This window comes from Anolis sagrei, chromosome 2, assembly GCF_037176765.1.
Source record: "Anolis sagrei isolate rAnoSag1 chromosome 2, rAnoSag1.mat, whole genome shotgun sequence".
Classification (NCBI taxonomy): domain Eukaryota; kingdom Metazoa; phylum Chordata; class Lepidosauria; order Squamata; family Dactyloidae; genus Anolis; species Anolis sagrei.
The window spans coordinates 208,035,741-208,052,411 of record NC_090022.1 but is presented as its reverse complement, the minus strand read 5'-3'; the positions used below and the strand labels follow the sequence as shown (position 1 = coordinate 208,052,411).

The 16,671-nt window shown below is 41.8% G+C and overlaps 2 protein-coding genes across 2 annotated transcripts in view; one reads left to right on the top strand and one right to left on the bottom strand.

The window, feature by feature from the left end:
* ALDOB (aldolase, fructose-bisphosphate B) overlaps positions 1–13,119 on the top strand; it is a 28,262-nt gene extending 15,143 nt beyond the window's left edge. Inside the window, exons 2-9 of the mRNA XM_060762469.2 lie at positions 2,225–2,341; positions 4,383–4,594; positions 5,105–5,159; positions 6,448–6,608; positions 6,753–6,836; positions 8,425–8,599; positions 10,141–10,340; positions 12,407–13,119. Of these exons, the coding sequence (XP_060618452.2) occupies positions 2,230–2,341; positions 4,383–4,594; positions 5,105–5,159; positions 6,448–6,608; positions 6,753–6,836; positions 8,425–8,599; positions 10,141–10,340; positions 12,407–12,502 (1,095 nt within the window). The 5' untranslated portion in view covers positions 2,225–2,229 and the 3' untranslated portion in view covers positions 12,503–13,119. The remainder of the gene's footprint in view (positions 1–2,224; positions 2,342–4,382; positions 4,595–5,104; positions 5,160–6,447; positions 6,609–6,752; positions 6,837–8,424; positions 8,600–10,140; positions 10,341–12,406) is intronic.
* LRRC19 (leucine rich repeat containing 19) overlaps positions 1–16,671 on the bottom strand; it is a 180,265-nt gene that overhangs the window by 162,020 nt on the left and 1,574 nt on the right. The gene's annotated exons all lie outside the window — the stretch shown is intronic.

The following is a 16,671-nucleotide window of genomic DNA, read 5'->3' as shown; positions in this document are numbered from 1 at the left end:
CTGGGTTATATAATTGTGTGGAAGGGCCCCTAAAAAGCCTTCTTCGCCATAAGAATATAAATTTTAGATGCTGAAATTATTTCCTTGAACTGCTGCTAGTAATACTGTATATAAAGATGTATGCAGTGCATAATTAAATTGTGTGTCTGGGGGAAAAACCCAATTCTGTGGATTATCACAGATGTGGATAGATTGCTCCCACATGACACCAGTTAATTTACCCATCTCAAGTGATAGGCGGTGTATAGGTGACTCACTCTTATTTGCACTTGGCTGATGCCACAATTGCTTGCTGGTTTAGCTTGATACTGACTTATCTGAATTGCAACTCCAACCATCCAAAGTGCAGTTGCCACTGAGTACGCCATATTCACACTGACCAGAAACATCATAGCAGTGGCAATCTTAAGTAAAAGGAAATCTCTGTCAAAACACTTAAGGCTTACCTTATTTTTTTTTTCAAGGAACCATACGCAGATTTGAGTTGTTGCTATTATTGCTAACTTTGTTGCTTGCCTTTTTCCCAAGACTAAGGGAATATCTGGACCCCCGGGTGGCACATGGGGGTTAAAGTGCTGAGCTGCTGAGCTTGTTGACCAAAAGGTCACAGGTTCGAATGAGGGGAGTGACGTGAGCTTCCAATATCAGCCCCAACTTCTGCCAACCTAGCAGTTTGAAAACATGCAAATGTGAATAGATCAATAGGTACCGCTCCAGCAGGAAGATAACAGCGCTCCATGCAGTCATGCCGGCCACATGACCTTGGAGGTGTCTATGGACAATGCTGGTTCTTTAGCTTAGTAATGGAGATGAGCATCACACCCCAGAGTAGGACACGACTGGACTTAATGGCAAGGGAAAACCTTTACCTAAGGGAATATCTATGCTGTAGAATGAATGAAGCTTGATTCCACTTTCAATGTCATGGCTTAATGCTATGGAGCCATGGGAGTTGTAGTTAATACACTAACAATTATACACTTTATTTATATTCCGCTTTATCTCCCTGGAGGGACTCAGAGCAGATTACTGTACACATAAGATGAACATTTAATGCCTTTTTACACAAACAGCAACGTACAATAACACATAAGGTAAAGGGCTTTCCCTTTTCCCATTTTCGGCATCTGGAGGCCATGCTCAACTTCCGGCCATGGGGAGACGCTGTTGCTCTATTTTCCATGCCAAAGGAGCCTGCTATCCATAGACATCTCCAATCTTTTCATCAGCATGTCTGATTGGGGCGCCCTTTTACCTTCCCACTGAGGCAGTACCTATTTATCTACTCGCATTGCATGCTTTCAAACTGCTAGGTTGGCAGAAGCTAGGACTGACAGTCGAAAGCTCAGCCTGGCTCGCGGCTTCTAAGAGCCGGAGCAAACTACTGGAAGCGAGAGCGAGCTTGTGCTCGAGCTCGCTCCGAAGCCCCGCCTCCCCCCCCCCCCCCCGAGGCTGCTCTCTCTCTTGCTAGTGTGCCTGTTTTCCCTTGCTAGGGAAGCGATGCGAGTGTACTCTCGCAGTTGGCAGAATTCAACTGTGAGCGTACGCTCGCATCCCTGCCCTCTGCAATGGAAAACAGGCACGCTAGCAAGAGAGAGAGCAGCCTCGGGGGGGAAAAAGGCGGGGCTTCGGAGCAAGCCCGAGCGCAAGCGTCCTGTAGTTTGCTGCGTCACGAGCGTATGCTCGCAACACTGCCCTAGCAAAGGGAAATAGGCAGAGAAAGAGGCGGAGCATCGCTCGTCCTGGCTTAGTTTGCTCTCGCAAAATCCTAGTTTGCTACGGCTCTAACTGTTGACCTCTGGTCAGCAGCCTTTCCTGCAGTTAGCGATTTTAAACACTGTGCTACCACAGCCCGAGAGTGCTAGTGCCTCACCAAACTACATATCCCAGGATTCCATAAAATTGAGCCATGGCAGTTGAAATGGAGTCAAACTACATTAATTAGACAGTTTAGATTCAGTGTATCCATTGGTGTTGGCGCCACTATCATCAGCTTGTATCCTCTGTGCAAAACCTGCCGCTTTCCTTGCAGCACAGAAAAACTGTAACCATTGGTTCCACTTGCAGATGGCATCGCACAAGGCATTCGGGAACTTTTTGCAACTGTATTAAGCTTCAACATTGGCTCATCTGAATTACTAGTTTTGCTAGTAGTTGTGTAAGCAGAAGTGGAACAACGCCAGTTGTTTATTTAATTTAAAACTGTGGTTTTGTTTTTTTTCAGCCATCATGACCCATCAATTTCCAGCGCTCTCTCCAGAGCAGAAAAAGGCTCTTTCAGACACAGCTCAAAGGATTGTGGCTTCTGGCAAAGGAATCCTGGCTGCAGATGAATCTGTGGGTAAGTTTTATTGAGTAATCATCATTAATGTGAGATTTCTGTATCAATTTATGGCAGATATTAGCCCTGTACCCAGGATAGTCATGTGCAGGTCAAAAAAGGACATTCAGAGATAAGATACTGATTCAGTTCTGATGAAATTATTCACCCCTTCCTGAGCCTTATGGTTTCAGATCACACATAAGGGGATAGCAAATTGGAATCTTTCACACCACATAACCAATTCTCCACACAAGAGGACTGAGAAAAGACTGCTTAGTTTTGTATGAACAGAGGATATTTATTTTTACTTGTGTTGTAACAAGTCAGTTCAACATGAAATTCTGCAACTGAAATCAGAAATGGTGAAGTTCAGGATGGGTTGCTCCACATGGTAATTGAAATGGGTACTTTAGTTGTTGGAACCGGAGCAACGTTTGAGAATATGTGATGTCGAAGGCTTTTATGGCCGGAATCACTGGGTTGCTGTGAGTTTTATGGGCTGTATGGCCATGTTCCAGAAACATTCTCTCCTGATGTTTCACCCACTAGGTGTGTTGGAAACTAGACAAGCGGGGTTTATATATCTGTGGAATGTTCAGGTGGGAGAAAGAACACTTGTCTGTTGGAGCTAGTTGTGAATATCTCAGTTGGCCACCTTGATTAGCAAAGAATGGCCTTGTAGCTTCAACTGCTGGCTGATTGCTGCTATCTGGGGGATCCTTTGTTGGATAATTTAAATAGAAAGGAGGAAACCATGAAAATGAACAAAATTTGGCTACCAGTATTGCAGCCCCTGCTGGCGCAGTGGGTTAAACCGCTGAGCTGCTAAACTTGTTAACCTAAAGGTCACAAGTTCAATTGGGGGGCGGTGTGAGCTTCCGCTGTCAGCCCCAGCTTCTGCTAACCTAGCTGTTCGAAAACATGCAAATGTGAGATCAATAGGTACTACTCCAGCAGGAAGGTTAATGGCACTCCATGCAGTCATGCTGGCCACGTGACCTTGGAGGTGTCCATGGACAACGCCAGCTCTTCGGCTTAGAAATTGAGATGCACACAAACCCCGAGAGTCGACACATCAGGGGAAAACCTTTACCTTTACCTTTTTTTAACAAACTCTACAATCAGGACAGTAAAAAAAAGACCAACGCTAAAACAACAACAACAGGGGAATCCCAGTCAAGAATCAATCAGGTCCAGCTAACACCTCCCAACAAAGAATTGTCCCAGAAAACAATCAGCCTTGCTTTGAAGCTATAAGGCCATTAAATGATAATCAAGTTGACATATTGTGATATTCACACTTGCCTCAAGCAGACAAGTTATGGAAATACAGTCTGGAAAACTCACAGCATCCAATTGAGACTATATTACAGCGAATACCTCCAATAATTTCACTCTGAATTTTTTGAGCTCACTAGATAGTGAAGAGGGAATTGACATGAAGTTGCTATAAACCAAGTGCATTTGGTAATATGGCATCTTACATCTTACAAAATTCCACTTACTTGCATTTGACAAAATACATCCTCTATGAGTTTTCTAGGTCTTCCAATTGTTTTTAATGGAGTGATTCTGCTGGAAGTTGCCACAGATTGGTACTGGAAGACCTAGAAAATACCCAAAGTGGATACGCCTAAGCAGTAACCCCTGCCAGACATATTTAATTTGTATCGAGACAGACAAAACATAACAATTCTAGGTGTCATGATTTTTAGGTCTGTCCCTGGTGTTATTTGGGGCATTGTGTCAGAAAAATGCATTGGACAGACAGCACCAGCTCTAGTTCTTAGATATGGTTATTATCATGGTTTTTAAGGGTGAACAGATGGCGACTGATAAATGCCATATGTTCTGTATCTCACAAACTAGAGCTGATAGGGATAAACTGGTGCCATTTTTTTGAATCAGGCGGTTAAATCTACCCAGAAACAGGGTTAAAATTTGGGGCACCAAAATATATATTGGCTAATGTAGACATTGTTTCCTGTTTCCACGGTAAACCCATTTGGAGATTATACTATACAGCTTTCTGCCTCTGACATCTGGCGACTCTTTCTAGGTACTATGGGCAACAGGCTGCAGCGCATTAAAGTGGAGAACACTGAAGAGAACCGTCGTGCCTTCCGTGATATCCTCTTCTCCTCTGATAACTCAATCAGCCAACAGATTGGAGGAGTCATATTCTTCCATGAGACCCTCTATCAGAAGGACAACACTGGGAAGCTCTTCCCCGCAGTCATCAAGGACAAGGGCATTGTGGTTGGAATCAAGGTGACTATCTTCAGAATGTTTACCAGCATGAAGCATAGAAAAGAAGAAATGCCCAGCCTATGCCTGGGCCTCCTATGATACTTTGTACTTTTCCAACATGGCAGGGAGTTGGACTAGATGGCCCATGAGGTCTCTTCCAACTCTGTTATGATTCTATAACTTTGTTGGGGAAGGAAGGGGGATCCTGGTTTGCTGGGGCCAGGACTTACATGCCTCTCCAGATGTAGTTAGACTGCAGCTTCCAGCTTTCCTTACCAAGGATAATGGGAGTTCCACTTTGACATCTGGGGGGCTCCATGATTCCCACATCATTTTTGCTTTCTTACTTCTCTGGAAGAGCTGAGTAATGCATAGCCGGTCTATTAGATGGTACAAAATCACATAAATAAAAAATGCACCCAGTGCAGACAGTGCTGGAACTAGTTCTTTCCTTTATGCAATAAACATATAGAACCACCCCTCAGCCCATTTTGATAGTGTTTTGCTAATGGTAGTATTAAATATTCACAGCTGGATAAAGGCACAGCTCCATTGGCAGGAACAAATGGAGAAACCACCATTCAAGGTGAGTCATTGTACCTATTACCCTCCTTTATTACTACAACAGCCCTTTTGTGAGATGGTTCAGACTGTGATAACTGCATGGCTCAATTATTGGTTAATTTTTATATCGCCCCTCCCCATCCAATAAAGGTGGTTGAGGCAGTGAACAAAAAAAGGCAATTCAACCAATATAATATAACATTTAAAACACTTTAAAATATTAATTAACATTACAATCTTAAAATATAATATTAAACTTGTTAAAAATAGAACTCTCAAGAAATACAAGCCTGATATGTGTATGTATATTCGTGTGTTTGTCATCTTAAAAAAAATAGAACGCAGACAAGCAAGAATAGTGACTGACTGCCACCCTCAGAAGCAGGGATTAAGAACACTACTAGCATACATTTACATACAACATGAAATGTTCTAAAGCAGTGGATCTCAACCTTCCTAATGCCACAGCCCCTTAGTACAGGTCCTCATGTTGTAGTGACCCCCAACCAAAAAAATACTTTCGTTGCTACTTCATAACTGTAATTTTGCTACTGTTATGAATCGTCATGTAAATATCTGATATGCAGGATGTATTTTCATTCACTGGACTAAATTTGGCACAAATACCTGATATGCTCAAATTTGAATACTGGTGGGGTTGGGGGAGGGTTTATTTTGTCATTTGGGAGTTGTAGTTGCTGGGATTTATAGTTAACCTACAATCAGAGGGCATTCTGAACTTCACCAATGATGGAATTGAACCAAACTTGACACACAGTACTCCCATGACCAACAGAAAATATTATGGAAGGGTTTGGTAGGCATTGACCTTGAGTTTTGGAGTTGTAATTCTCCTACATCCAGAGAGCAAGGTAGACTCAAGAAATGATGGATCTGGGCCAAACTTGGCACGAATAATACACAATATACCCAAATGTGAACACTGGTGGAGTTTGGGGGAAATAGACATTGACATTTTGGAGTTGTAGTTGCTGGGATTTATAGTTCACCTACACTCAAAGAGCATTCTGAACCCCACCAATAATAGGAATGAGTCAAACTTCCCACACAGAATCTCCATGACCAACAGAAAATACTGTGTTTTCTGATGGTCTTTGGTGACTCCTCTGACATCCCCTCGTGATCCCCCCCAGGGGTCCCGACCCCCAGGTTGAGAAACACTGTTCTAAAGTTTCTGAATTCTAGCCCCCAAAGTCATGATAACAGTGTTTCTAGAAGATACTGAGCAATACTTGTTGTAGGGATGCTTTTTGGAAGATATTAAGATACCTTCCCATGTTGGCCTCTAGGTCTGGATGGCCTTGCTGAACGTTGTGCCCAGTACAAGAAGGATGGAGCAGATTTTGGCAAGTGGCGTGCCGTGCTGAAAATCACAAATACAACCCCATCTACTCTTGCCATCCAGGAAAATGCTAACACTTTGGCACGTTATGCCAGCATCTGCCAACAGGTATGACTTTCCTGTACTTGCTGATATGCCATTGAGAGCTTGAATTGTGGTGGATTTTTTTTTCTTCCTTGATACTCTCACCAAGAACAAATACAGGCTATCTAGATTACCATTCAACTCTGTTTTTTGAATTATCATTTCCAGCATGGACTAGTCCCTATTGTGGAACCAGAGATTCTTCCTGATGGAGACCATGACCTTCAGCGGTGCCAGTATGTCACAGAAAAAGTAAGGAGACTACCATAAGTTGTATCACCTTCCCAGATCACATTGATGAAAAGCTTCAACTGCAGTCTACAGTCAGCCTTTCAACTTCGCTGGATTCAGAATATAGTTTGGAATATAGCACTGAGTTTATAAAGTGCATGGTCTCATGCATAAGACTCCACCTCAATTGAATCTTTTCCTAACTCACTTTCCTGTCCTTGCTATAATAATATTTTTTCTACTAGTGTCAATACAAGGATATTGAGATCTATTTCACTGGCAATTAAGAGAAAAAGTCTTTTCACTTTCTCCCAATAGGGATTCTGAGGTTGTTTATTTGCGCTTATGTGTACATGCACACACAAGTGTGGCCCCTGGAGGCACAAACAGCTGCACATTCCAGATTTACACGAATGCCTGTTGTTCCCTTTGCTTGAAAATGTTTTACCTCGTTCTTCCAGAGCTTAAAGTAGTTTTAAATAATTGCCTCTTCTTGCAGTGCAAATCAGATCTAAAACATCAGCTTCAGGCTGAAGTTGGACCCAGTCCATCATTCGGTCCATACAATGGCCTATGGAAATCCTACAAGCAGGACATGAATGAATTTATGTTCCTCAATAACTAATATAAAGAAGCACATTGCCTCTAGTATTGGGCATGAAATGCACCCACCAATCATAGCTTTTTTCTCTATGGGAACAATCTCGATAACATGATGACAGCCTGTAATATAATGGCTGGATCAATATCTGGGTCAGGACTTCTCTTCTCAAGTACACATTGTATCTGTCATTGATAGGGTCGGGGATAAGGAACATCTGGTCATCTAGTTGGCTCGAATTCCCATCATCCATCCTCATTGTCTATGTTAATTTGGTTTGATGGGAGTTGAAGTCTGGCAATGTCTGATGGGGCAAAAGTCCCTACCTTGGCTTAATATGCAAATGCACTGGGCTCACTACAAAGACAGCACTTCCATACTGCACATGTAGTCTTTCTACCACTAAGATCCTTCCTGGAACTTTTGGTCATTTCTGTTGTTTATCCCTATGTGTTTCTTGGACATACCGCACATCACATTTTTTATCTCGACACAGTTAATAAAGTAGCTGTTCTTTGGCAGCTGACATGCCTTTGATGCTGATTGAGATTATTGTCATGGTTGCTCCTGAAAAAGTCCATTTGACCTTAAGAAATGGGGCTACAAAGTGGAGACCGCAACATGCGAGTGTGGGGAAGAGCAAACCACAGACCACCTACTACAATGCAACCTGAGCCCTGCCACATGCACAATGGAGGACCTTCTCACAGCGACATCTGAGGCACTCCAAGTGGCCAGCTTCTGGTCAAAGGACATTCAGCATAATGCCTAGTTTTTAAAACTTTGTGTTTTTAAGTGCATTTTAACTGTACCCTCAACTTGCTTCTGATACGATAAATAAATATTAGAAGAAAGAAAGCTTCACCAGGAATACAGCAGAATAGTCAATTATATTGTGCATTATTTCCTGACATTAAACACAATTGATACAATGGTGCTTATTTCTGAACAAACACACATAGAATTGCACCACAAGGTTTTCACTCCAAATTCTCCTGTGCGTCCCAGGTGCTGGCTGCTGTTTACAAGGCTCTGAATGACCACCATGTCTACCTGGAGGGGACGCTGCTGAAGCCCAACATGGTGACGGCTGGGCAAGCCTGTACCAAGAGGTACACCCCTGAGGAAGTGGCCATGGCAACTGTCACCGCTCTCCTCCGCACTGTCCCTGCTGCTGTCCCTGGTAATATTATCAGCTCTTGCTATATTTCTATCAAATTTACCTCCCTGCACTTGCATGCTTCCATCTAGATGTTTATGGCTTAGTTTCATTTAGTTCAGGCATGTTTTTCTGTACCTAGAACTATTCATGAATTTGATCTGCCGCTACATGTTTCAGACATATGTGGCTTGGATGTCATGGTTTTTTGCTGATAGCAAGTAGAGAGGTGTCAAAAAATAGGGTACCCTTATCTGAAAAACTTGGGACCAGAAATGTTCTGGATTTTGCAATGAAATATATATACACCCCCCCCCCCCGGTAGTGCAGCCAGTTAAACCACTAAGCTGTTGTACTTGCTGACCGAAAGGTTAGCAGTTAGAATCCAGGGAGCAGGGTGAGCTCCCAATGTTAGCCCCAGATTCTGCCAACCTAGCCATTTGAAAAGGTGCAAATGTGAGTAGATCAATAGGTACCGCTTCTGCAGGAAGGTAACGGTGCTCCATGCAGTCAGGTTGGCCACATGACCTTTGAGGTGTCTACGGACAATGCTGGCTCTTTGGCTTAGAAATGGAGAGGAGCACCAACCCCCAAAGTCAGATTTGACTAGACTTAATGTCAGGGGAAATCTTTATCTTGACTTTACATATCATAATCAGATATTTTGGTGATGAGACTGAGTTTAAGCACATAATTAATTTATTATTATTTATTTATTATTATTAAACTTTATTTGTACCCCGCTAGCATCTCCCAAGGGACTCGATGCGGCTTACAAGGCCAAGGCCTCAATGTAACAACAGCAAAACAATAACAATACAATTCAAAGCAAATTTAAAAAATTAAAACATAAGTAATAACAAACATTACACCATTACACAATAAAACCAGGGTCGGGCCAGTGATAGGTACAGGTTAAAAAGTGTGGCTGGTGGTATGTTGGATTTCTGGGCAAGTGCAATGTGCAGAGAGTCTTAAACTCTAATAAAGTGCTACTGGGACATAGACCTGGGAGTTATCCTATTCCGGAAAGGCACATCGGAATAGCCAGGTCTTCAAGTTCTTCCTAAAGACTGCCAACGTGGGTGCTAGTCTAATGTCTTTGGGGAGGGTGTTCCAGAGTCCTTTCACCTACATCTGATACACATTGCCTGAAATTCATTTCATACCCAACATTTTAAATAATTTTGTACATGAAGCAAGGTTCCTTTATGTGTATACAGAACCATCAGAAAGCAAAGGTTTCATTATCTCAGCTACTCAATGTTGATGACTTTTCAGACTTTGAATTTGAAAAAATATTTGGAGGGCCTTTTTGGATTTGTATTTTACAATTCTTATTTAGAATCTGTCTTGCAAAGAATTTTGTCCTGAAAGATAATGTACAAATATTTTAAATAACTCACTTGATTTTCCTGTTAATTGGTACAAACCAGATTTGCAGGGACTGACCAGGTGATATGCTGTGATGCACACAGTGTGACGATTATTAATCCAGCTCTTCCTGGTCCCACTTTCTCTCGGTTCTCTTTGACATTCCCTTCTTTTTTTAATTTGAATTGCAGGAATCTGTTTCCTTTCTGGAGGGCAAAGTGAAGAGGAGGCTTCCATCCACCTCAATGCCATCAATCTGGTCCCTCTGCCTAAACCTTGGAAGCTGACTTTCTCCTATGGGCGGGCCCTGCAAGCCTCGGCTCTGGCTGCCTGGTCTGGCAAACCTGAGAACAAGAAGGCATCCCAGGAAGCTTTCATGAAACGGGCAAAGGTAAGCCTTTAAAACTGGAATGGACGAAACATCACCAGTCCCCTGCCTTAGACTCCCACTCAAGGATGTTTGAGGGCCCCTAGAGATTGCCAGATGCCCAGTTTAAGTTTTAAATTAAGCCTTCAAAATGCCATCAATACCTCCTATCCACCAGGGAGGAATACATTTTAATCCCTAGGGTTGCTTTAGGTCTAGAAGTAGATCTAGGCATACTTAGAAGTAAAAAGAGGGGAGATATTTGGGATGGTTCAGTGGGGCCAGTGCCATTCCCATCCTGTGTAGTTGTCCACTCCTGCTTTGAAAGATTCCCAATGCAGAGGGATATTGAAAGTAGTATTGGGCGTGATCTTGGACTCATCGCTGAGCCTGCAATCCCAGATCTCAGCAGTGCCCAGCGGAACTTTTGAACAATTAAAACTTGTGCACCAGTTTCGCCTGTACCTTGGGAACTCAGACTTGGCCACAGTGGTCCATGTGCTGGTTACATCTTGTATAGACTACAGTAATGTACTGTACGTGGGGTTGCCTTTGAAGACTGTTCAGAAGCTTCAACTAGTCCAATGTGCAGCAGCCCGATTGCTAACGGAAGCAGCATAAAAGGAGCACACAACCTCCCTGTTGTGCCAGCTCCATTGGTTGCCAATTTGCTACAGAGCACAATTCAAAGTGCTGGCTTTGGCCTATAAAGCCCTGAATGGCCGTGGCCCAACTTACCTGTCTGAATGCATCTCCCTCTATGAACCATCACAGAGGTTAAGATCTTCTGGGGAGGCCCTGCTCTCAGACCCACCATCTTCACAGGCATGACGGATGGGGACAAGAGACAGGTATTCTCAGTGGTGGCCCCTCAGCTGTTGAACTCCCTCCCTAGTGGGATTCGATCGGCCCATTCCCTCCCATCATTTCGCAAACAAGTGAAATCTTGGCTTTGGGAGCAAGCATTTAACCCAGTATAAATACAGTTGGAATTGACCCTGGATTATGATTATTTGACTATCTGGCTTTGAATCTATGTGCAATAGCCATCTAATTTTTACTTATGTTGTTTAATGTTGTTTTAAATTGTTAATTGTTTTAATTATTGTTGTTTGGGCATGGAATAATGCCAGTTATGTAAACCGCCTGAGTCCCTTTTGTGGTAAAAAGGGCAGGATATAAATGCCATAAATAAGTAAATAAGTAAATAAATAAATAGTAGAAGAAACCTAGTTATTCCTCCACATTTGTGCCCCCCCCCCTTTGTGGATTTGATGTTTTACAGATTTGTTTCAAAATGTTCTCTCTGGGAATCTTCAGATCCTCCAATGTGAACGTATCTCTCCTTATGACCCATTTAGGACTTTAAGACCATCTGGGGAGGACTTGCTCTTGGTCCTGCCTTCTTCATAGATGCATTTGGCGGGAACGAGACAGGGCCTTCTCAATGGTGGCCCCTCAGCTGTGGAACACCCTTCCTAGGGATATTAGATCGGCCCCCTCCTTCTTAACATTTCGCAAAAAAGTTAAAACCTGGCTTTTTGAGCAAGCATTGCAAATGCAGTGTAACAGGCAAAGAAGGACTTACAGAACGACTGGATGATGTGACTGGATAATTATTTCAGTAAGGAGATGCTGAGGATTTATGTTTTATTTGTTTTGCATGGTTTTATATTTTATATGCTAATGTTTTAATTGTATTTTATGTTGTTGGGGCATCAAATTTTGTGGACTATAAACTGCCTTGAATCGCCTTCAGGCTGAGAAAGGCGGTATATAAATACGGCAAATAAATAAATAAATAAATAAGTCTAAGGTTCACTTCCAGTGTTGTAAGATCTAGAAAGTTTCAGAGTTGCTCACTTAAGTAGGAAAAATAGCATTTGTTTTTTATCCATGGTTTTCACTTAAATGATGGTACTGTGCTCTAATCCCAGCAAATATGGAAGGCCGGTAGTAATTACTACTGGACTTCATTCAGAACATGTTACTCTTTCCTTGCACAGAGAAATTAGAAACCCTTTTAAGTGTGTGCTTACCTCTTTATTTGTTAAAACCAACTAACTCTTCTTTTTTCTCTTTGTTTTCAGATCAATAGCTTGGCTTGCCAAGGCCAATACGTCACTTCTGGAAAGAGCAGTGGAGCGGCCACTCAGTCTCTTTTTACTGCCAGTTACACATATTAGTGTATTCAAAGAGTGCAGCTAGCTAGTTTGTTGCTCTTTGCAGGTAGCAGGAGAGAGGAAGAACTGCAGCAAGTAACATCTCAATAAGAAGCCACAAAGAAATAGATCGCAATAATAGGGACCATTTCATGACTGTGATCCTCAGAAAAAGATTACAGGCATCACTCCCTTATTGGGGACTCATTTTAAACATTCCATTGTTTTAACAGGTCTAAATTATGTTCCATAATTTTGATCCATGGTTTGCTCTTTCAGTCACTGCTGCTGTTTTGTGTTTTCATAAATTACAAGGTTTTTTCCCCTGCCAGTTGATTCATGGACCTCTACAGTTACTTTTGCACTTGCAACGTAGAGAAACCTGGATTCCACTTTGCAACCAATTCCATTTTCTGACAATGCTCCAGTCCCTAACCCATCAGATAAGCAGAAACTTACTGTAGAAAAAAAAATCATTTCAAGCACCTACATATTTTCCCAAACTGGATTGATTTTACAGATCCATCCTGCACTATTTTTATTGGAATGCCTTTTTCAGTCCATTATGTTTCCAATGCACTAACTGTGAACGAACCTCCTGCCATGTGAAAAAATAAATAAATACATCCTTGTGAAATTTATGAATAGCGGCTGTTACTACCTGACTCTTTGTGAGATTTTTCTTTTTCTTGGGGCACTAGGGCTAAATGAAGAACTTGGATCTCTTTCCACATTTGTAAATTCACACAAACACTTTTCTTCAAGGCTATCTTGCTCTAGTCCTTCAAGGCTATCTCGTAGGCTTGGGTAACCACGGAAAAATTTGGTTCTAAACTCATTTTGTTTTTAGGGGGCCCTTGTGTTTTTTTTAAATAATTCCGAAATTTTCCTTTTAAAAATTTCAAAATATTCGAAATTTCATATAATTACGAATCGATTCGTTAATGGCAGACACAATTGTGCAATATGCTAAAAAAACCTCCAAATGGGACAGGGGGAACTTCTGAAGCTTCCCTCTCCCTCTGTTGTTGACTGTTGGTGTGATAAAACAAACAACAAGTATAAAACTTGCACCAGACATGCGAAAATAATTACGAAATAATTACGAAATAATTACGAAATAATTACGAAATAATTACGAAATAAATTGAAAAAAATGTTTCGAATCTAATTTACTCCTCACACTATTCCTGCATGGCTCAATATTGGATCGTAAGCTAATTTAAATACAAATTAATAACGAATTACGAAATTAACGAACGAAACCGCCCAAGCCTACTATCTCGCTCTAGTATTGCACTATAATTTAGTGGTGCGAAAGAGTTCCTGGACACCTTGTAGAGGTTTGTCTCAAAAGCTGGGAAATTGCAAGATTATAGCAATGAGCTGGAAACACTCAAACATAAGGATGGTGTTCTACTGGACAATGCCTGTCTCTCACCTTTCTTTCCCCATGTTCAAGCCAGTGTCTATATACTTTGTCTTTTTATCCTACCAGTGCTCCTATTAAGCCGAAAGACCCATTTGCCTGAAGCCACCTGATGAGCTCCATGGCTGATCTCCCTGATCCAGTGGTTTATCCCACTATCACCCATGGCTTAGGCAAACTGATCTTTGCTCTTGCAGAAACTGACAGGGCAGCATGCCATTGAATGTCTGCATGTTGCAGCTGCCCTTCTGAACCTGTGAATGGGCTCATTTCTATGGCTGAAGTCGGTGGTGCCAGGTGTCTATTTCTGATTGGAAAAAAGGAATGCTGCACAACTGCTGCCTTTTTTCTGTGTAGCCCAGAAGGGCCAGAAAATGCCCAAACAGTTCAAAGTAAAAATGATCAGGTTACACAGACATAGGTGTTGTTTCTGATGAGAGTCTTCTTAAGGCCTTCTACGCAGCCATATAACCCAGAACATCAAGGCAGAAAATCCCAGAATATCTGCTTTGAACTGGGTTATCTGAGTCCATACTGCCATTTATTCCAGCTCAAAGCAGAAAATGTGGGATTTTATTCAGCTGTGTGGAAGGGGCCTTATACAGTTTAGGTTTAAATATCAACACACAAAATTAATGAGTATTTAGGAATGGCCTGAACTTTGATGGGATTCTTTGGAGAAAATTCTGTGCAAATGTCACAAGGATTCATCCAGTATCAAATTTGTCTTGTGATCCTAAGGGTACATTCACTTGGAAGGAATATCCTTGTGGTCAGCAGGGGGAGACCTGCATAGCGAAGCCTTACATCTCAACTTATAGACATTCCTTGAACACACACAAAAGTATATTTTTCTGAGATACTTTTACTTTCTGCCTAATGCTATGTCACTGGACTATAGCATGGAATAATACCATATACAGCCAGCCCTCCACATTAGCTGGGAAAAGGGCTCAGAACGCACTCCCCCATGAAAACCCATTTTTAAGGCACCTTCTACACTGCCACTTAAAGCAGGTTATCAAAGCAGAAAATCCACGGTATCTGATTTGAACTGGATTATTTTAGGGCCCTTCTAGACAGGCCCTATATCCCAGGATCTGATCTCAGGTTTTCTGTTTTGCCCAGATTATCCAGCAGTGTAGTCTCATATAATCTAGTTTAAAGCAGAAAACCTGGGATATAGGGCCTGTCTGGAAGGGCCCTTAGTCTACACTGCCATATAATCCAGTTCAAAGCAGATAATGTGGATTTTATACAGCTGTGTAGAAGGGGTCTTAGAGATTTCTAGAGAGCTGTTCTTTCTAAGAGCCTCTAGGTCTTCTAGAATGAATCTATGGTAAACATCGAGGGACATTGGACCAGAAAGTTGCAAATACACAAATAATCACGCCAGCAAAAGTTACTCGCATGAGGTGGGGAACCTTCTTAGAAATGAAAGAGTTATTGTCTAGGATCCTGCCAAAAGTTGGTCTAATAACTTCAAGGACTTTTGGTTAGCTGAAAAGAGAGGTCAGGACATCTTACTGTGAGAGTTTTTGAGCTTCTTTGCAAGAAATCATTAATTGGACTCAGATCAGGGTTGGCAGTTCAAAGCCACGAGTCGGGGTGAGCTCCCAACTGTTAGCCTTAGCTTCTTTCAACATAGCAGTTCAAAAGCATGTAATGTGAGTAGATCAATAGGTACCTCCTTGATGGGAAGGTAAAAGGGCACTCCATGCAGACATGCTGGCAACATGATCGGAGATTTCTATGGACAAACAGGCTCCACCACATGGAAAAATGGAACAAGAGCATCTCCCTATGACCGGAGTTGAGCATCGCCAGAGATGAAAAAGGGAAGGACTTTACCTTGTTTGTGTATTGTATGTCGTTGTTGTTCATTGTATAAAAAGCCCTGAATGTTTGCCTTATATGTGCACTGGAATCTGCCCTGAGTCCCTCCAGGGAGAAAGAGTGGAATATAAATAAAGTGTATTATTATTATTATTATTATTATTATTATTATTATTATTACATGATAGCTTAACTGTGACACCAGCGTAATGATAAACTTGGGGGAAATAGAAAGTTAGTGTGACACAAAATAAATATAGTATTGGTTCCTGATTTGTAATCATCTTCAGAGAGTCAGACATTTATCAATAATGGTACAATCAATTGCTGTATCTACAGGGGATACATGTCAAGACTCCAGTAGATATCGGAAAGTGTGGATAATAGCAAACCCTATAGTTTGACTATACTTGGTTCAGATGTATATGGTATATGTGAAATCGTGGGTAAGTGAAACTGTGGATATTGGATCCGTGAATAATGGATCCAGTAATATCCTGCTTTTAGTTCACACAGTGCAGGGTACATTGGTTTCTTAGTCTGTCACATAATTCAGATTGTCAAAGCAAATAATCTACATTATATGCTTTGAACTGGATTATATGAATCTACACAGCCATATAATCCAGTCCAAAGCAGACCATCTGGATTTTATATTGCAGTGTAGAAGAGGCCTTACTCTCCTCTTCATTTTAAAACAACCCCGTGAGGTTGGTCAAGATGAGAGAAGAGTGACTGGGGTCAAGGCTACCTGGTGAGTTTCCCGGGTCAAAATCTCAATCATGGCTCCACAGTAGCACTCGAAGCCATGAGAAAAGGTGCCAAAGAAGCATGAAGGAATGAAATCCTTGAAAATAAATGGGGGATGCCTAGATGGCAACTGGGTTGAAAATCAGACTGAATTGTATGCTAATGAAAGCCAAGCAAG